Genomic DNA, 22,392 nt, shown 5'->3' with positions numbered 1-22,392 from the left:
AAAGGACCCTTTCTCCTCACCACTCCAACCCCAGCTCCATCCCCCAGCCTATCATATCAGAAGCTAGGATTGTAAGAATATATATTTTCATAAAAGTCTGAAATGATTCGGTATAAATAGTTGTAATTATGAAAGCTATCACCTTTATAGTCTATGTTTCCAGCAGTCCACATTAAAACTTATTGACTGTTAAAATTGATTATCTGGGGAAGTGAGATAATCTATATTTTGAATAAAAGCAGTAAGTCTGAAAATGAGGCTTATAGAGTCAATTGAAGGTCAGTAAACTGTCTGTAAAAGGCCAGGGAGTAAATATTTTAGACCCTCTGGTCTCTAGTATAAATACTTACCTCTGCTATTACAGCATAGATAATACATAAATGAAAAAGCATGGTTCTTTTCCAATAAATCTTTTAAAAGACAGGTAGCAGGCCATATTTGACCTGCAAGCCCTAGTTTACCAACCCTTGGGAAAAAAATTTGTTTTACCATATTTTATTTTGGAGAGAGAGATGGTAGCAAAGGTATTCTTCTGCACTTTGTTTTTACTTAATATCTTTTTTAAAAGCATTATTTTATATCAGTGCATATCGTATTGTATTGTTCTTTTTAGTGGCTGCATCATTTTTCTTTGTAGATACGTTACTTAATTGATTTCCTTTTGTGTGACATGTAGGAGATTTCCAATTTTGCTGTTGGAAACAGTGTTTTAATGAATATCTTTGCATGTTCGTTATTTTGAAAATGTATATATGTAGAATAAATTGCTACAAGTATAATTGTTATATATACTGTAGGTATATTCTTCTAGTTTGTCACTTGTGTGCTTAATGATATTTTTTGCTATGAAGTATTTTTTTATGTATATATTGTGTAGTTAAATTTATTATATTTTTATGGCTTTGGTTTTTGCATCATAATTAGAAAGGATTCTGAATATAACATTGTTTTGTCATATTTTCTTCTAGTATCTTCTAGTTTAATTTTTTACATTTCCATCTTTGAAGTAGTGAGATATGGATGAACTAACTAGGCAAGTTTGTTGTCCAAAACAATAGTTTATCATTCTCCTACAGAAATACAGTTCCATTTTTATTAAATACAAAACTCCCGTTGAATTAGAATGTATTTTAGGACAAACATTGAACTATGTCTTACTATATTACATGTGCCTAATGTAGTGGCTTGCACTACTCGATATATGTAATAAAATCTTTTGAAGTTTCTTAACACCATCCAGACCTATAAAATAATTCGAATTAAGTTTCAAGTTAGAAAAAGATTGATCTTTTACATTGATTAATCTATTGTCTAACCATGTGCACTTGTTTTAATTAATTGTTATGTTCACATGTTTGCGAAAGCTCTTCTCATTTTTCCATTTTTAGACTCTTCCTTATAAACGTGCTTTTAATACAAATTATAGAAATAGTTCTTAAAATATTTGTTACTGGATATGTATTAAATTTATAAATTAATTTATAGATTGACGTTAATATTTAGTCTTACTAGCGGAGAACACAAGATACTAAAATTGAGGTATAATTGACACAACATTATATTACTTTCAGGTATACCATGTAATGGTTTGATATTTGTATATATAGCAAAGTGATCATCACCACAGTAAGTCCAGTTAACATCCGTCACTATACATAGTTACAATTTTTTTTCTTTTGATAAGAACTTTCAAGATCTCTCCTAGCTGTTTTCAAATATGCAGTCCGATATTAAAAAAAACGATAGTTAGATGCCAGGAAATAGGTGGCAATGCCTTAACCATATGCATGTTGTCAGGCCCGAGGGCCTCTTCCATCTTTGTCAAGGGGAGGGCTTATCACCTCTCCTTTTATACAACACTACAAGATACCTTTATATCTAAAGAAGCAAAATATTTTATGCTTCTTGGTGGCATCTTAAAGTTTTCTTTATAAAGATTACTTGTACAAAACTTTTTGTAATTGCATGGAGGTATTTATAACTTCTTGTTTTAAGAATAGGTTTTGAAAGCTTGAGATCATTTAAAAGTTGAATTCCTAAAAATGCAAAAATTAGTGTATATTTTTGAATCACTTTTATTTGAACTTCAGGTTGTACATATGAAAGGAGCAGTGATTATTTCAGTAGTTCCTGATACTTTCTCACTTGAAATAATTTTATTGCCTGTGTTTTCTTGAAGTCCCCTAATGGTATATGTTAATAGAGTATTTATCATAAATGAGGAATGGTGTATTCATTTTCTTCTTATGTAACAGATTCCATTTTGTTTATTTCTAGTTAATTTTGTCTTCTAAAGATGATGAAATTATTGAGTATCAGCAAATGTTACATAACCTGAGGGAGAAACTGAAAAATGCCCAGCTTGATGCTGATAAAAGTAATGTTATGGCTCTGCAACAGGTAAAACCTTCTCAAAATTCATTTTATCAACCAGTTTATTACAGTTGGCAATGAAACTTTGAACTAGTCTTACTATGTCACCTGTTCCTAATGTAGTGGCTTGCACTATTGAATATATAATAAAATCTCTTGAAGTCCTGTGAAAAATTTAGAATTAAGTTTCAAGTTAGGGACAGAGTTATTTTGAGTATTTTTCTACTTTGAGGCAGATAATACATTCATTGTGTAGATTTGGATAATTTTAACTACGTAAGAATTTCATTTTTAGTGCAAATATGTTCATATAGAAATAAATTAATTTTCATTATCTGTGCTCTGTACAATGTAGTCCAAAAGAAAGAAGGAAATTTGGGAAGTATTTGGTGAATAAAAACGATTTCAAGGCACAATATTTTTGAATGTGGTACTGCAGGGTTAGTAAAAACGTAAGTGGAGTAAGAGAGACGGCACAGGGCAAAACACACAAAATGGTAAAAAGATGGAATTGGATGGATGATGAGGAAAAGCAACATAAAGGAGTCATAAGAAGCCACAGATGTTAGAGAGTTCTAGAATTCCTATTTTCTGAGTGTTAGCCATTATATCATCTTTAAGTATTAGAGTGACAGCAGTGTACCTAACATGTAGTGCAGTTGAGGTATACAAAACAGTAAAAGGCATAGTTTTGACCCGCAAAAAATACATTCTACAGTCTTGTTAAAAAAGCAAGACCTACCTTTTTTCTTACTTATAAAATATGTTAATATTCATAAAGAGATGATATGTAATATTGAAAAATATTTTATAGGGTATACAAGAACGAGATAGTCAAATTAAGATGCTCACTGAACAAGTAGAACAATATACAAAAGAAATGGAAAAAACCACTTCTATTATTGAAGATTTGAAAAACGAGCTCCAAAGAAACAAAGGTAATTGAATATTTTGTAAGTATATAGTTAGTTTATATACTGTTACATTTTAAAAGTATTTTATTTTTATTAAAATAAAATCATGTCACGTCAATAGATATATTATTGATTTTTTTCTATTTGAATTTTATCACATTTTCAAAAAATGGTATGATATTATTAACTACTTTACATGTATTATTAGTGTTTAACATTGTCAATGATGGAGATATTTTCTGTAATTTTTCTCTGATGAAAATAACATTAACCTCTATTACCAGATTGGCTATATGAAAGAAATAAAAAAATGGTGATATAATCGAATATATTTATTTAACTCTCTTTTCATAATGAACATACTAGAATGGAAGACAATAAGATTTTGATCAATGTAGCAGCATTGCAGATAGTTTTCAGAAGTGATTTGACTTGTCATTATTTGAATTATCCTTACCCAACTTAATATCACATTGTCCCTATCCTGGGTCATAATACCTTGCCTAACTCTTCTTATCCTCTGAATATAAGCCTGTAAACCTCAGTGGAAATCCACAGCACTCCATACTGTAGTTATTTGAAAGCACATTAATACAATCTATTCATAAGTTCATGATATATGTATTACAATTGCTGAAGATAAAAAATAAGGCACAAAGGGAAACCACAGAGTGAATCTATGTGGGTTTTCGTAAGTGTAAGTGAAACAATGGTGGTGGTAGTTGGTGGTATGGTTGTAATTTAGATAGTGAGGCAAAAGCTTCACTGAGGAGATATCTGAACGAAGACTAAAAATGTGAGGGAGTGAACCTTGCAGATGTCCCCAAGCTGTGAGGACAGGTGCAGAGGCACTGAAGCAGGAGTGTACCAAGCATGATTGAGGAACAACAAAGAAGCCTTTATGGCTGGAGCAGTGTGAGTAAATGGGACAGTAATAGGTGACAAGATCAGAGAGGTAACCAGCGGCCATATACGGGCCGAGCAGTTCAGTGTAAGGACTTGGGCTTTTAAGTGATAAGGGATGCCAAAGAAAGTTGCTGAAGACAGGAGTGATACAATTTGCCTTAGGCTGTGTCTGCTTTAAGAGTATCAGAGTGGTAAGAACAGAAGTGGGAGACCTATTATAAGGCTATTGTACTAATATTAATAATGATACTAATAATAACAACCTCTGGAGAGAGGTGATGGTAGCTTAGAGCATGATAATAGCAGTGCAGTTATTAGATGTGGTCAGTTCTGGATGTATTTTGAAGGTGATAGAAATGGAATTTGCTGACAGATCAGATATAGGATGTGAGAGAGAGAGTTATTAGGACTTTTAGTCTGAACACTGAGGAGGGCTGTGGAAAGATAAAGGTTCAGAGATGGTCAGGTACTTAGTTAAACAGGACATGCTAAGTTTAAGATGCTTCTTAGACATCCACGTGAAAGTGTTAAGTAGGTACTTGTACATACAAGTCTGAGGTTCAGGAGAACAATCTAGGCTATGTGTATAAAAATGATAGTTGAAATCATGAGGCTGGTTGAGATCATCAAGGGAGAAACTGTTAGTTAAGAAGTAAAAACTCTAAAGACTGAGCCCTGGAATACTTTTACTTTAGCGGCTGAGGCGATGAAAAGAACACCCAAAGGAGAATGAAAAGGAATGGCCAGAGGGATGGGAGGAAAACCAGGCGCATGCAGAGTCCTACAAGCCACGTAAGGAATGTAATCGAGGCAGAGAATAAGCAACTGTGGTCAGAGCTGTATTTGTTGCTGCTGACAAGTCAGTATGAACACTGGGAATCATCTGACCATTGGATTTAGCATGGCCATTTTTGGTTCAAGAGAAAATGGTTCAAGAAGAAATAGAACAAATGTAGAGACTCTTGAGGACTTGTTTCTATGAAGGAAAGGAGAAAAATAGAGTGGTTGCTTGAGGGGGAAGAAGGGTGAAGAAAGTATATTTCTTTTTAAAATGGGAGAAATAGTCATGTTTCTAGGTTAATAGGAAAGATCCATTAAAGAAGAATCAGTTGATGAACTTGAAGCAGGGGAGAGAGAGAACTTCTGGAGCAATGTCCGCAGAAGGCAGTGGGATGGTAAACTGGTGTCGCGGTGCAGTAGTCAGCCTTAGGAGCAGAGTTCAGCCGTGGTAACAGGAGCGGGTGGCTGGGCAGATGCCCTCATGGTGAGAGCCTGTAGAACTTCTCTGCTGATGCTTCTGGTTTCTCAGTGAACAGGAAGCAAGGTTCTCAGCTGAAAGTGTGGATAAGGGAAGACATATCAGACATTTGAGAAGAGAGTAGAAAGAGAAAGTATGAAGTGGTCATCTGGAAGAATGAATAGACTGGGGAGATGTAGTGTGATTGTTGAGCAGCATTAAGGCCCACATATTATGTATTAGAATTATGCTTTAACATCTTCAACGACTTGAAAACAATGATTGATGTTATGGTTTTTGCATGTCCTAGCCACCAGGAGAGTAAGTGACAGTTGATCTCTGCTATTGAATAAGGAAGGGGTCTTACCTAATGACACCTTAGTCAGTCAGTCCATAGTCACAGATGGTGTGTAATTTATAAACATGACAGCTAATGATGTTCTCCCTTCATTGGCTAGGATTAGATTTAGCTATCAGAGACAGATCTGCAAATGCTGGCAAAATCAAGATAGAAATTTATTCTCACTTGTGCAGTGGCCTAGAATTAGGAAATTCCAATTTGAAGTAGAAGGGTGTTGCCTTCATCTGCCTCATCCTAAGTGGAGCTTTACCTTCACATCCACATCCCAAACAGCAAGATGGAGGCAGAGGGGGCAAGAGGCACAGGGCACGTACTGAAGCATAGGCAGGTAAATACCGTGGACGGCCATGTGGAAGAAAGGGAGGGTATGTCCCGGGGACAACACAGCCTCTGGCATTCTCCAGGAAGGCTATTGGCTCCAGAGAGCAGGGCTTGTTTCTGATACACATGTGATCTCCCACACTAGTGCAAATGCCTGTGCATAAGTATGTGCCCTGTAAATCAGTAGATGTTAATTATGGATGAATATCAGAATGGTTTGTGTCAATAAATTTTAAATACAAGTAGGGAATTTTTTTTTTTTTTGCTGTTAGGATTAAGGTTAGCTGCAGGTGACAGAAAATCAAATGTAACAATGGTTAAATAGGATAAAAAGTGTATTTTTCCATGATATAAACAAAGTTAAGGCAACTAGTTGAGGTTTAGTGTGAGAGCTGCACAGATACCAGGTATCGGGCCCCCTGTATCTTGTTACTCTGCCTGTCTCAGCATGTGGTTTCCATCTCATGTTCTAAGAAGACTGAGTTCCAGCCTCAATATTCCTATTCCAGCTGGCAGGAGGGAGGAGGGAGAAAAGAAAGATTCTCTTCTTTCCTTTAAAAACATTTCTTGATATATGCACATGGCCTTTCTGTTTACATCCCATTAGTCACGTGACCACACATAGCAGCCGGAGTATAAATGGAAATTTAATGTTTATTTCAAGTGGCTGTGTGTCCAACTGAAAATCCATAGTTCTGTTACAGTAGACAAACGGTAGGTTGAATATTGGGAGCATAAACCTAGCAGTCTTTCCCACAATGATCATTCTGTGTAAATCAGTGCTTTGTAATCTTTTATAATCCATACCCCTTCAGCTAAGAAGATTTTATTGAACTTTACTTTTTTAGTTTGTTTTGTTAATGAAAGCAAATCATAACTTTATTGTACAAATATGAAATTATAGTATTAAAGTGATGTTTTTAGTGATATACTTCTTTTCCTGCTCCCCATTTGGAACCAGTGATTTAAAGGAATAAGTAGTCAATTCAATTCATTTATGGTTTTTATTTTTACTCTGTAGGAACTTCAGCACTTTCTCAACAGACTCATTGTATGAAAATTCAGTCTAAGATTCAAATTTTAGAAGAGAAGACTAAAGAGGCTGAGAGAACAGCTGAACTGGCTGAGGCTGATGCCAGGGAAAAGGATAAAGAACTAGTTGAGACTCTGAAGCGATTAAAAGATTACGAATCGGTATGTATTTTTATCTTGTCAGTCAAGGAGTTTAGAATTATTCTTGCCACTCGGACTGTTCTTTGCCATTTCCGAGTACTGTTGAAAAACTTTCCAAAAGTATCTTGTCATAAAGGTTATCCTAATTGACTCATGCTAAGCTATTCGAACTTTTGAGTAGCATTTACTTTTTGGCAGGAGAAGGGTTTTCAAACGAGTATGTCAGGTGATCAGTTTTGGTCAGGCAGCAGGATTAGATTCTTTGAATCTGTCATTCTGCCACCATGTAGATGTGACACCACTGGTTAGTTTGATAAGTTAGAACAGGGGCAGTTCTATTGCCTACCATACCAACACAGGCTTATTTTGTGTGTTTCATATTTTTAAATCTGATTACCACGAAGTCAGGCAACTGATGACATACATATTCTAATGATATCGCTGATTCACCCTTACTATTTATTTTGTGAAGTGTTTTACGTGTAATATTCTGAGCCACTTTGCCATTCGGGCACTGTACTGGGGAGTTTCAACTGCTCCATTTTCTATCATTGTTATTGGACTTGTTTTTTAAAAGCACAATAAGAAACACAGTGTAGAGATGTAAATCTTAGGTATATGTGCATGTCCCCTCAGACTTAATAAGAAAGTACATTCATGAATTTGATAATGTATTCAAATAAACCATGTTATATTTAAATTAGATTGAATTTTTTTTTTTTCAGGGAGTATATGGTTTAGAAGATGCTGTTATTGAAATAAAGAATTGTAAAAACCAAATTAAAATAAGAGATCGAGAGATTGAAGTATTAACAAAAGAAATCAATAAACTTGAGATGAAGATCAATGATTTCCTTGATGAAAATGAGGCACTCAGGGAGCGTGTGGGTAAGTTATCCTTTAAGATATATGTCGTTTGCTCAATCCTAATTGTCCAGTCATTTTTAGTTTTTCTTCTTGTTTGTTTATTATTTTTAAATAGTTGAACTTTTTTTTTTTTTCAAATAAATTCTTCTGAAAAATATTTAAAACAAATAAAAGTGGAGCTACTCTGATTGAAGCGGGATTGGGGATTTGATGGGGTTGGGACTGTGAATGGGCAGGCATGGAGTACTACTTTATGCAGTCCAGGATCTCCTCAGTAATAACTGCTTGTTTAAAAAATGAAAGTCTACTAAGTTAATACCACATTTTAGAAGTTAACCCTTAAGTGATTTTTCACGAAAAGTAGGGTCCATCTGAACCATGTTAGTTTGCAAAATGCTCTTGTTTGAGATGAATTTATGAGGACATTTAGAAATGCTGTTTCAACTTTTTGAAGACTTTTAAGTACTTGACTTTTGTAATTTACTGATTATAAGAAGTAATTAGTAAATATAGCTTGAGAGTTATATATTGATTTCAATAAATAGTTTATTAGTGAATATTACTAGTTTGAATGTTAAGTTATGACAGTCCAATCTAAATTACTACTTTAAAATGAAAATAAAGATCTAAATAATGATTTCATTATAGTTAATAAAGACCAGTTAATGCTTTCTTAGAACTGAAATGATCATCTGCTAAAAGTGTTCTCTAAACAAGTGTCTAACGAGGACCCGTAGTCACACCAGGACCTCAGGTTAGACTTCTGATAACTTTCCCTATCAGGTCATAGCCAAATCCAGTCTAGAAGTTACTAAAGACGACTGAGCCATCCAGATAGCTGTCACATGCACCAGATTTTCTGCCCTTTAAAGGCTGCAAAGTTTGGTTCATAATTACTTGAGACAACCTTGATATCTGGTTGTCAGAGCACAGCTGCTGAAGTAATAGGAAGCTAGGTGACGGGCACACTGGGAGACACGTTTTTACAAATGAATAATATGTGTAAAATATTTACTGTTCCTTTCGCTAGAGAATCGTTTTTGCAGATGATCATTTTAATTCTAAGGAAACATTAACTGGTATTTATCAAATACAATGAAATCATTATTTAGATAATAGTCCTGATATTGATATTAATAATGACTACTATGTGCCAGGCACTGCACTGAGTATTTTATTTAGGTTAATTTTATTAAACCCCTGACAAGAAACCAAAGCAAAAATACACATGGTATTATCCCTACGACTTACTTAATAGTTGAAAGTGGGAATTGAACCCAATTCTGTTTTATTCCAAAACTTCTCTTCTGAATTACTACATTTATAGTACCTCTATTACAGCCAAACACAGAGAAAAAAACTGATCCTAATATGTTTTTGTCATAAACATCTGGGAAATTCTTGCATAAACTGGAATTCTGTTTGAATTCTTGCAATTCTTGAATTCTTGCAATTCAAACATCTGGGAAATTCTTGCATAAACTGTACCCCACTCTTTAGTGATGCTGAATAAATAAATTATAACCATTTGCTTGGGGATGACTAGTTGTTATATGAAGTTTTTGTAATTAATTTGAACGTTGAAAGGTTTTAATCATATTACTTTATATTTTAGGCCTTGAACCAAAGACAATGATTGATTTAACTGAATTTAGACATAGTAAAAGGTTAAAACAGCAGCAGTACAGAGCTGAAAACCAGATTCTTTTGAAAGAGGCAAGTACATTAGTCAATTGGTTCTTTTCCTGCTTGAATTAAAAAAAAAAAACTAATAGTTTATACTTTGTAGATTGAAAGTCTAGAGGAAGAACGACTTGATCTGAAAAGAAAAATTCGCCAAATGGGTCAAGAAAAAGGAAGAAGAATTGCCACTTCAGGTATACTCAATTATTTCAAACCTTTAATAGAATCATTGGCCCCCTCTTCCTTCTTCTACCACCACCCCCTTACCCTCTGGTAACCACTGACCTGTTGTCTGTGTGTATGATTTTTTGTGTGTGTGGGTGTTTGTCTTGTTCGTTTGTTGCTTTCAGTTTTATATCCCACTTATGAGTGAAGTCATATGGTTCTTGACTTCTTCTGTCTGATTTAGTTCTCTGAGTATGATAATCTCAAGATCTCTCCATGTTTTTGCAAATGGCAGTATTTCATCTTTTCTTGTGTCTGAGTGATATTCTATTGCATATATGCACCACATCTTCTTTATCCAATCATCTATCTAAGGGCACTTTGGTTGTTTCCATTGTCTTGGCCACTGTACATAATGCTGCAGTGAACATAGGGGTACATATATCTTTACAGATAAATGTTTTCAGATTTTGGGGGTAGATACCCAGAGGAGGGATTGCTGGGTCGTATTATGTGGTAATGCAAAGAGAACTGACTCTGGGTGGTACGCACAATGTAATGTATAGATGACGTGTTATAGAAATGTACATTTGAAAACTATATAATTTTAAGAACCAATGTCACTGCAATAAATTTAATAAAAATTAAAAATAAAGAATCATTGAAAAATGAATTGTCTGGATCTGAAATTTTCTGTATATTAGAAATATTATCACTATATTACCATGGTTCTGCCACAAGTTTAATAAATGAAAATAATGGTCTGATGAAGAGTATATGAATGAGTGTCATTGGGTTCAGTCCTAAATCTGAAACAGGTAAAAAAAGAAAAACAATAAAACAAGTGAACAAAAAACTTCATAATCATGGACTTTGGAAAATTTATGGTAAAGTCTCTATTAATTTCTAGACAATCCCAATATTGTGTGATTAGCAATGATCAAACTTAATAATTTTTATGTTAATATAGGTTACTATTAATATTTTCTCCTAAGAGAACTATGCATTGAAAACTTTCTTTGTATATTATTCTTTACTACATAATGTTTTGTTGAATAAAAATTAACATTTTTTGTTTGTTTATCTTACGTGATACAGAAAAGGGTTGGTTAAATTTATTAATGACTGTTGAAGACTATGGAGAAGGAATTTTTTTTTAACTTGGCCCAACTCCATAATTACCCATGAATAATAGTGTTTTTTATTTATTTATTTTTGTTTTTTAGCATTATGGTTTTTATGGTATATCAAAAAATTTCTAGAAGGGCAAAACCTCATAATTTATTAATATACTAAACAGTTTAATACATAGAATGGACAAGGAATGATAGAGAAGATAAAATTTATATTAGTTTCTCATATTAATATCTTACTAAAAGTGAGTTAAATCAAAGGGTTGTATAGGCTACATGTGGATCAAGGATTTTGGAAATAATTATTCTACCTTTTGTTTGAGCTAAAACTTGATTCTAGTTTTTAAGAATTAAACTATTAGAATAATAGGAGAGTTATTTTTATGTTTCTAATTTGTTATATCTTCTATATGTAGGAACTGTTGAGGACTTAAACTTAACAGAAAACCTTTCTCAAGAGAATAGAATGGGAGAAAGAAAATTTGATTTCATGAGCCTCAAAAATGTGAGTGAAGCACAATCAAAGGTAAACAGTATTTGCTATGTCAAAGAGAATAAAGAAAATGCTATCAGTTCTTTCATTTTTGCCCCATTATCTTATTTTGGACATTGCTTCTTTTTATAGTTGTTAAATTAAAAAAAATGTTTTCTTATTTAAATAACCTGTTGATTCAAAGATTGATTAATGAGACATTATTTACTTTGAATACAGATTAGGAGTTCAGATAAAATAGAGCTGCTGCATAGGAGAGCATCATTCAGTATTCCACAGTCACATGAGAAAGAGTCAGAAGAGAATATGACCATAGGATCATTATCAAGAATGTTATCGGAAATTCATCATAGTGTAGAAAGTGAAGTGGATCCTTTTGTCTCTTTAACTGGACATTCTTCATCTATACAAGTAAAAAATAATAATTCACTTCCAGAAACTATTATAATAAGGGAGATTTTTACAGCACCATGTCTACAATCGTTAGGAAATCTAGAATCGTTAGTCAATACCTTCAGTAGGGACAGTCATGAAGAAATAAACGACAACTTGTACTCTCTTTCTGACAACTCTATGCAGAAAGTATCAAGAAGCCATCAGGCCCTTGAGAAGACTAATTTCACACAAAAAAGCAATTCATCTTTACAAGCCTTATCAACAGCTTCAGATTTAATGCAGAAGTTATCACTTAGGCAAAAATCTGCAATATTTTGTCAACAAATTGATGATAATAAAACTGATATGGATAAAACACAAGTAGCAACATCAGAAGATGAACAGGTTCATCCCCAAATACAATATGCGGATACCAGTTTGAAAGAAGACATAAGAGAAAGTGAATTACCCTTACAGGCAGAGATTTTGAAAAGTACAGTTGACGTTAATCTTCCAGACCATCTGCCTATTACTGCCCAATCACAGTTATCTCAAATAGATCCACTTGAAAACCTTATAGAACAGCTGCGGGGAGAACTAGTATTTCTTAGATCTCAGGTGAAATTTCCTCCAAATTATGTTCCTGGGATTGCTTTTTCATTAACACTTTTTTTGATTACTTCTCTAACAAAGTTCTATAAGTAGTAATTATAATAAGATTTTTTCATGTTCGCACATTAACACTAAATTATGCACATTCTATTTTTTAAAATTCTAAAAATGCAATACATTTGATGGGAACTCATTGGCTTGCCTAATTTATTAAATATTTCTTTAGAATGAAGTCATAGCACAGGATTTATTGATCAAGGATGCACAGAGTAGAAATGCAGAAATAGAACTTGAACATCATAGGAGCCAGGCAGAGCAGGTAGGGTAAAGGCAGACCATCAAAACAGGTGATCGTGGTACTAAAGACAAAAACCTTCATTATATGTTTGCTTTTTGCCATGGGTGTGGGGGGAGGGAGGAGATGGGAGGGGGATCACCATCTGCTTTACATTTTAGATTTTATTTGATTTTTATGACGGCTGCTATGTCTCTATAGCTTTGGTATGTTAAACCTCAGTTGATCAAACTTTTTTAAAACTTCGAAACTGTAAATTATTGTGATAATTTTATTAAAAAAAATTTTATTTTCTTTATGTTTTGTTCAGAATGAATTTCTTTCAAGAGAACTAATTGAAAAGGAAAGAGATTTAGAAAGAAGTAGAACAATAATAGCCAAATTTCAGAATAAATGTAAGTTACTATTATCTCTTATTTTTCTATACTTATTTATCCTATAGTGAAAATCATGAATCTGAAAGGACTTTGAAACATTCTCTGTTTTCTAATGTGTTTTAGCCTTAATTACCTCCATAATGTATAGATGTTATTTTTTCTCATTCATCCTTTTGGTTTGCCTTGCTATATTTATTTTCAGAGAATGTTCTTAGTCTGAATTTTTTGTGATCATAAATATTTTATTTCTTTTGTTTTTTAATGAAAGTAAACAAATTTTTAAAAATGTAATATAAAGTGAAGGCAAATTATGCTTATGATTTATTTCTTTGAGCTTTGAGATATGTATATGCATATAATTTCAATAGACGTATAATTTAACTCAACTATATAATACATTGGATTTATAGTTGAACTTTTTTTGTATATTTATTTGCATTTGTTCTTTACAAATGGTACTTTTACTGTATATGAAATATTTGTCATCTATATAAAATACTGTAAATTGTGAAAAAGATTTATTCATTCAATAAGAAAAATATGTCATTTTAGTAAAAGAATTAGTTGAAGAAAATAAACAACTTGAAGAAGGTATGAAAGAAATATTGCAAGCTATTAAGGAAATGCAGAAAGATCCTGATGTTAAAGGAGGAGAAACATCTCTAATTATCCCTAGTCTTGAAAGACTAGTTAATGTAAGTTATTTTTTCATATTAATGGTTTCATTGCCCTTAAAGATGTTGTTCCACTGTGTACTGGTCTCTATAGTTTCTGATGACACATTTACTATTATTTGAGTTATTGTGTATGTAAAGTGTATTTTTTTCTCAGGCTGCTTTCAAAACTTTATGTTTGATTTTTACCAGTTTGACAGTAATGTGCCTAGGGTGTGTGTGTGTGTGTGTGTGTGTGTGTGTGTGTGTGTGAGAAATGTGTGTATGCATTTATATATGTGTATATGTATCTTGTTTGGGGTTTGCTGAGCTTCTTGAATCTACTTACTTGTACTGTTCACCACAATTGGGAAGTTTTCCACCATTAATTTCTTCAATTATTTTTCTTCCCCATTCTCTCTGGGACTATAGTGAAACATGTTAGACCTTTTGATATTATCCATAGGTCCTTAAGACTCTATTCTTTTTTTTTCCCTTAATTTTTTATCTTTTTTCTCCTAATTAAATAACTGATACTAATTTTCTTTGAGTTCACTGATATTTTCTTCGGTCATCTCTGTTCTTCTGTTTCAAAGGTCAGCATGAGACCAGGGAGAGTTTTTACACATAATTTGGAACTCCCTTTTATTGGCTTTTTCCCCCTCTGGGATTCCTTTCTCACTTACCTATGTCTTTGGGACCTGTCCTCTGGTTTTCTAGGCCAGAAAGATGACAGGTCACTAATTGCCGCTGCAGCTTGCTCTCAGAGTAAAGCCTTAAAAATGGTAAATTCACTCCTTGCTGGTCCTATCTTTCAAATTCCTAGTCCCCTCCAAAATCTCTTGCTTTTTTTCATTTTCTAGAACCTTTAAGTAGTTGTTTCTGTAGTCACTTGTTAGAAGTGGGAGGGTAGGTCTGGTAAGATCTTTTGCCACAAACCTAGAAGTGTAATAGAGTGTAGTAAGAATATTTTAAATATTTAAAGACTTAAGCATTGCTGAAGGAAATATTTTAGGCATGAAATAATACTCTATTTATATTTACCTTATAGGGACTTAAAGTTTAACAGTATTAATGGGTGTTTGTTACATAAACTTGAATAAAATACACATTTTAGATTCAGATTCTTAATATGTAATTTGCATAATCTGAACATATTTAGCATACATTACTATATTGTTTCCCAAATTTGTGCTTAATTTAAATAGGCAAAAAAATTCTCATTCATTGAATTGCTTTTTTAATGATAAGTCAATAGCTGAATTTTTTGTTAGCACTGTATTGTTAGTGGAGTGAGAGAGATAGAATGAGAATGAGAGAATACTGGTATGTTAAAAGCTTCCTGAGGCAAGAAAATCATTCAACAAAATTTATGAGAACCATTTGATTGCTTCTATATGTTACGCATTCTGACTTTCCTTCTCTGGTTGGTGATTATTTTGCTTCTGCTTCTTTGAATGTCTGAAATAATTCTTCACGTTTTCTTATGTGAACATCTTTTGTCTATGATGCTACCCACTACTAATACTGTCTCAGATCAAACTTTATTTGCTAAGGGAAACTACTTAGCGACCAAATATAAACAGAATAAATAGCACAGGAAATTCTAACTTCTATTTTAATTGACAGCCTCTGGCCTCCCCTGGACCACTGCTTCCGTAGATTTTATCTGCTTCTATACTGGGTTGTCATTCTTTTTTTCTGATTCATGTGCCCTGTCTAAAATTCACAAATGGCCTAATATACCTCCTCTAGGAAATCTTCAGAACCATTGACACTTTAGATCATGCAATTCTGGTTCGCGCTACATTTTTCAATGCCTCTAATCACCATCTAATTCAGTCTTATTTTACCAAAATACATGAATACAACATAGTGCTGTTTCTTAGCAAGATAACTAACTAGACTAACTTGTTGTCCAACAGAGTACCTCCTTACACCTACTTCTGTCTTCTTAGTATCCCCTAGAATTAATATGACTTACAACTCCACACAGTCTGCCCTTACCTCCTTACGATAAAGTGCGACTTGTATAAATCTGCTGCCAAGAGTTAAACCCCAGATCAGCCTCAGTAGATTACATTTGGTTTTATTCATCTTACCACTTTGTCTTTCTACCTTCATTTCTGAAATTTTACTGTGCATTTAACAGTTTTGTTCTATATAGTTCTTTTAAAGTCCAGATATATTTATATGTATGTGTTAGGTAGACATGTACATGTGTATTTATGTATGCCATTGTTGGAGAATCAGGGCTAGTGAAGCCATTTTGATATTTTAATATTTGACATTATTTTTGTTTATCCAGCACTCTTGGATAATACGATGTTATTATACTTTGCTTCTGTTGCCATGTATGCTTCAACTGTGAGGAGAGGTCACAATGCAAAATTCACCTAATTGAATGTAGTAGCATTTCATTCCTTTGCTCATGCTTTAATTTCAGATGCTGCATAGTTTCAAAGCATCTGTATCTCATGTTGGCTGTATAAAAACCTTGTAAAGTGGACAGAGCTAACATTATTTCCTCTTCTTTAGAGATCAGGAAGCTAAGCTATAAAGAATTTAAGTCACTTGCCCAGCTAGTAAGAGATTCGTTAAGATTTGAACCCTAGTCATCTTATTCCTGTCCAGTTGCTTTACTAGTCTACCAGTCTGTAAGATCAGCTGCTTGTTAATTGTTATAATGAAGTAATTACTATGCTTGGTAATACTGATGTAAGTTAAACTAGAGTTTTATAAGTTTAAATTCATAAGTAAGAAATAGATTTGGCATATATTTTTTTATTATCATGGCAATGGGAATAGTAAATGCTTCAATAAAGCAAATTTTATTTAAAGGTTGATTTTTTTCTCATGATTTAAATGTTTTTCTTCACATTTCTTAAATATAATTGAAATATACTAGGCTATAGAATCAAAGAATGCACAAGGAATCTTTGATGCTAATCTGCATTTGAAAGCCCAAGTTGATCAACTTACTGGGAGGAATGAAGAATTAAGACAGCAGCTCAGGGAATCTCGGAAGGAGGCTGTAAATTATTCTCAGCAGTTGGCAAAAGCAAATTTAAAGGTGAGGATTTTATCAAATAAAAGAAAATGCACTAAACATATGAACATAGGTTTAAGCTGAAACTTTTTTTTTTTTAATGACTACTTTATGAGAAAATGTCCCTTGAATTAATTCTTTCAACATTAAGAAAACTCCTGTTTGGATATTTCTTATAAAATGAAGTGGAAAAACAAGTGCCTCATAAAACAATACAAAAATTCTAAGTGTATAGTAGGCATTTCTAAGTAAAATTAAATTATGGTTTAATTAATCTCTGGTGGGACATTCATTTACCTACTTTTTAAAAATATTCAGTGGAAGTGGAAATTACTGCTTTTAAATTTGTCTTTCTTTGGGTATAAGAGATGTGATTCTCTTTGCTGAACTGTTTGTTTCCAGGTAGATCATCTTGAAAAAGAAATCAGTCTTTTACGGCAATCCGAAGGATCAAATGTTGTTTTTAAAGGACTGGACTTGCCTGATGGGATAGCACCATCTAGTGCCAATATCATTAATGCTCTGAATGAATATTTAATACATATCTTACAGGTACTGAAAATTTTACATGTGAATAACAAAATAATTGATAGTATATTTTAAAATTTAGTCATGCATTATTAGAATATTAACAGTGAGATATTTTAATGGATTTTGATGTTAGATGGAATGTTATGAATAAAAGCATTTTATTCCATTCATCAGCACGAGAAGCATGCTGCGCACACATCTTGTTCACATGAGTGTTACTCATATCAAATGTATGATTGACAGGTAGAATAATATGCAGCTGCTATAGGGTAGTAATGTGTAAATGAGTTCAGCCCTTTTATTTATTGCTTTTTGGAAAAGCAATTCAAATGAATAAAGTCTGACACAGCTTTTTCGTGTAATGGTTAAAATTGTTCCTTTTTTGTATTAACTGAAAGCAAAAGCTTTTAAACCCAATTTTCTTTTATCTCTTTCTTCCCTTTACCCTTTAAAGTGTTAGTTAATCCATCAGCAAGTTAAAGGGTACTGTTTGCCCTGTGTTTCTCTCTCAGTTTTGCCATCTGTATCATGGTCGTTATTAATGGCCTAATGAGAGATGCTTTTCAAAATTTCATTTGAAGCGTGAATGCCTATAACATCACATGCATTGCAGTATAATTACAAAGATGTGTTCAAAGTAAATGAAACTGTTTTTGATTTATAAGCACTTCTATTTCTCTTTATAGATACTCCATTTCTGAATACGCTTGAGTTAAGATTATCAAATTTTTTTGTTTCTATTTGGAAATTATGTTAATGTTTCTCTGAATAATAAAATTGTATGTTATCTGAGTCAGGAAGGGACAACTTTACTTATTAGCGCATTACTTTATAATTTGTGTTAGACATTAATCTTAAATTCATAATTTTAGCACTCTATGATTTCTCTCATCTGTAATATGGGGACACTGTCACCAAGTAATTATGGTATTGTCATGTTGAGATTACATTCATTTTTTTCCCCATGTTTATGTAAAAATCATGAGAAACACTGTGGTAGAATAAAGAGCGCCGACTGGCAGTCTAAAAACCTGTTCACAGAGGTAAAACAGGTATTTGGACTCTCAATCCAAGGCAGCATGGAGTGAGGGAAGTAGCAAGGCCGTCTGAGTCAGACATCTGACCTCCAGTGTTGTGTCTGCGTGTATGTGAAGCACCTGGCACCAAACTTGGCATATGTGCTTAAGAAATGGTTGCCAAGGGTAGTGCTAATGAGTTTTAATGTTTAGTAAGTAACTTAATCTTTCTAAGTCTCAGTTTCTTCATCTTTGAAATGAAATAATTGGAAAGGATAATTTGAGGGAGGAGTGTATGTACTATATGTTCACAAAAGGGTATGTGGGTCTGACTAGAGGTGATTTTGCAACTACTGTATCTGACAATTTGTGTGGTTACTATAACTATCATATATGAAAAAAATTAATTGTACCTGTTTTAAAGGGCTGCTCTTTTGCATATATGGCCTCATTCCATATGCCTTAAACTCAGATGTTCAAAATAATCATAGAAGTGATCTGTACTGCTTATGGTTTTGGTGACTATTCTTTATATATTTTTTTCTATAATCTTGTCAGAATATGAATTTCTACCTTCAAATTTCATGTATTCTGATGCTTTTTTTCATTCTTATTTCTAAACCCTTTTTTAGGAACTAGAATATAAAGAAAATAAATTAAAGAATTTAGATGATTCTCTTGAAGACTATAATAGAAAATTTGCAGTAATTCGTCATCAACAAAGCTTACTGTATAAAGAATATCTAAGGTAAGTGTTAGCAAAACTTTATAAATATAATTGCAAGCTATTCTTATTAATGATGAAAGTAACATAAAAAATATTTAGATACTTTGTTTTACCCTTCCCTCCTGCCTCTTCCCCTCAGCTTTGTATGTGTCTTCAGTTTACGTACCTATAGAATTCTGTGATAGTGATACCTTTTTCATAAGGTTGTTATTGAAACAAGTGAATTATATGAAAATGCTCATATTTGAGCATTTCGTAAATGTCATGGCACATATGAACACCTTGTAAGTGTCAGCTGTTAGCATCATTTTTCATCAGCACCATGATAATTATTCCTATATTTTCATAGGGAACTAATGCATTTCTCCTTATCTCTGCCATCCCATAATAGAACAAATTCCTTAGTGGTAATTAGAATGCATAATGAAAGGTGATTTAAACTCTAGGGGTGATTATTATCTGATCTAACGAGAAACCCACAGCCAATTAAATGGTAGGTCATGTTTAGGGGTATTATGGGCTAGGTCATATTATCTACTGTGGTTATAAAATACATATAGGAGTTCAAAGAAGATGGAACCATTTTGTCCATTGAAAAAGAGGGGCATTTTTTTCCACATAACTTTTTATTTTCGGATAAAAATTTTTTCCAGAGTCCTCTGGCACTTTGACTCAGATCTTCTTAGCTAGAATTGGGCTGATGAACTGTCCAAGTCTGAACCATTCAGTGGCAGAGAGAATGATGACACCATAATTGGTTTATGCCAAGCAGGTTGCAGATAACTAGAATATCTCTTGGGTAGACAATCTCTTGGAAAGGTGTCTGACACACCTTCTCTTAGGTCTAGTGACTTCTAATTTTGTTTGTATGCTAAATATTTTGCAAGTATTTGACACTCAAATTTAAAAGTAAAGTCATATATTGAAACTTAATGTCCACAATTAGTTTGGCATATTGATTATTTTCGTAATGGTTTTCTATTTTTAACCAAATATTTATAAGATTCAGCTGCAATTTTTATATTGTAACAATTGTAGAGTGATGATTTATGGAATAATTAAAATGATTTTATAAGATAATGTCTTTACCTTGCATTTATTAAATAAAAATACAACTTCCAGGCTAAATCCTTTGTGAATGGAATTTTGACTTTCTTGTGTTATTAGGTACTGAGTAGCTATGATGCCTCTTGTTTTATGAAAACTTTAAATTTCCATAATCTAAAGTTATCTCTTCCTGCACTTAAATATGTTATTAGGTTTACTCTATTGTCATTTTTATTTTTTTAAGTGAAAAAGAGACCTGGAAAATAGAATCTGAAACAATGAAAGAGGAAAAGAGGAAACTTGAGGATCAAATCCAACAAGATGCCATAAAAGTAAAAGAATATAATGTAAGTTAAACCCTTTTAAAATCAATATACAATATTATACAAACTAAGATAGCTAGATTCAACAAGTAATATATGTCTTTGTGCAGAATTTGCTCAGCACTCTTCAGATGGATTCAGATGAAATGAAAAAAACACTTTCAGAAAATAGTAGAAAAATCACAGTCTTGCAAGTGAATGAAAAGTCACTCATAAGGCAATATACTACTTTATTAGAAATGGAGCGACAACTTAGAAAAGAAAATGAGAAACAGAAGAATGAATTGATATCAATGGAGGCTGAAGTTTGTGAAAAAATTGGGCGTTTGCAACGATTTAAGGTATACCCTGATTGTTTTTCATCTATAAGAACTTTCAAACATGAAGAAGAAAGGATAGTATAATGAACAGCTATCATCTGGATTAATCGTTAACATTTATTAGCATTCTGCCATAATTCATCTGTTTTTGTAGAAATATTTAAGTTGCAGACATTTCTCTCCTAAATATTTTCGTGTGCATCTCTAAAATCAAGACCTTTTTTTACATAACCACAGTAACTTTATTACACCTAACAAAATTAACAATAATCCCTTACATTATCTAATGTCCAGACCATATTCACATTTCCTTAGTTGTCCCAGGATCCAGTCAAGGAAGCTGCATTGTATTTGAAGTCTTTTCAGTACAGAATCCCCCTTTTTTCCCCCCTCTCTGAAAAATGCTGATGGCTTATATGATTATTTTTTTGTGTAATTTTACTTGTTCCTGGGCCATTGCATTACTAAAGTTCCCTCTGAAGCCTTTGTTGTATTCAGGTTAAATATTTTTGGCAAGAATATTTCATAAATAATGTTTCTTTGCTTTATGGATAATACTTTATATTGTATCGCTCCAAGAGTATCTTGTAGTCCCATATTTCATGGTTGATTACTCTATTGATGGGGAGCTATATCAATTATTATATGATTTTAGTTAATTGGAGATATTTTATTACCATGCAAATAACCAATTCTTCTTTATCTCTCCTAATAGTGTTAGTATCCACTGATCATTATTGTTGCCTAATGCAGTTACTTCATTAGAAGTTGCAAAAATTATGGTTTTCTAGTTATATTATGCTCTCTACATTTAATAGCAGATATTCTTTTGTAAAACAAAGAGCTTTCCCTTATTAGCCCAGGTATTTGGCTATCTTGAAGTGTACTACTAGAAAGGAAAGATAAAAATCTTCATTCTTCCCTTTTAGTGACCAGTTTTCAGAATGCAGAGTTGGTGTACTCAGCTTCTACCTGTTCCCCCGCCCCCCAAATTTATTTTCTTTAAGTGTCACAACAGAATCACACACTTCAAAAATACTCACTATGTTTTAACAGTTGGAGTCATTGTTCTTTTATCTCAACTTTGGCCATTGGGAGCAGTTTGACAAGAATCCATGAAGGCATTTTAGATACCAAAAGTCTGATCACTAGGTGTCATTGTTCTCGGAGTGTCATGGTACTGTTCCCTTTCAGTGGACAAGTTAGGAAAAATGTGTATGTTCAAATCATGAGTTCATACTGTTATTTCCAATTCAAATATAATAGTACGAGGTAAATAGATAGTATGTGGCTTTTAGTAGTAACCTTTGATTTTGTTCTTTTATTTCTGTACGCAATGCTACCAGATGTAGTTTAAACTTTCTTTATAATTCTTTTTTTTTGTTTTGTTTTTAAGAATATCTCTTACTAAGGATGTATGGTCAAGGTGACATATACTTCA

General features: G+C 32.9%; 1 protein-coding gene and 1 non-coding gene across 15 annotated transcripts in view; one reads left to right on the top strand and one right to left on the bottom strand.

Annotated features, from left to right (window-relative positions):
* CEP290 (centrosomal protein 290) overlaps positions 1–22,392 on the top strand; it is an 88,967-nt gene that overhangs the window by 16,484 nt on the left and 50,091 nt on the right. For 13 of the 14 annotated variants that reach the window (XM_074325316.2, XM_074325318.2, XM_074325313.2 and 10 more), the window contains 14 exons: positions 2,278–2,400; positions 3,188–3,311; positions 7,134–7,306; positions 8,011–8,173; positions 9,768–9,868; positions 9,942–10,029; positions 11,550–11,659; positions 13,219–13,303; positions 13,838–13,980; positions 16,847–17,011; positions 17,390–17,539; positions 19,167–19,282; positions 20,553–20,655; positions 20,742–20,972. In XM_074325316.2, coding sequence (XP_074181417.2) covers positions 2,278–2,400; positions 3,188–3,311; positions 7,134–7,306; positions 8,011–8,173; positions 9,768–9,868; positions 9,942–10,029; positions 11,550–11,659; positions 13,219–13,303; positions 13,838–13,980; positions 16,847–17,011; positions 17,390–17,539; positions 19,167–19,282; positions 20,553–20,655; positions 20,742–20,972 — 1,875 coding nt within the window. The remainder of the gene's footprint in view (positions 1–2,277; positions 2,401–3,187; positions 3,312–7,133; positions 7,307–8,010; positions 8,174–9,767; positions 9,869–9,941; positions 10,030–11,549; positions 11,660–13,218; positions 13,304–13,837; positions 13,981–16,846; positions 17,012–17,389; positions 17,540–19,166; positions 19,283–20,552; positions 20,656–20,741; positions 20,973–22,392) is intronic. The other variant, XM_074325319.2, reaches the window with a different exon arrangement.
* LOC141570301 (U6atac minor spliceosomal RNA) lies at positions 1,735–1,860 on the bottom strand. The gene has a single exon (XR_012494306.1). It is a non-coding gene; the product is annotated as a U6atac minor spliceosomal RNA (small nuclear RNA).

Source organism: Rhinolophus sinicus, chromosome 1, assembly GCF_057876585.1.
Source record: "Rhinolophus sinicus isolate RSI-liver-muscle chromosome 1, RSI-T2T, whole genome shotgun sequence".
Taxonomy (NCBI): domain Eukaryota; kingdom Metazoa; phylum Chordata; class Mammalia; order Chiroptera; family Rhinolophidae; genus Rhinolophus; species Rhinolophus sinicus.
This window is presented reverse-complemented; position numbering and strand designations above follow the sequence as displayed.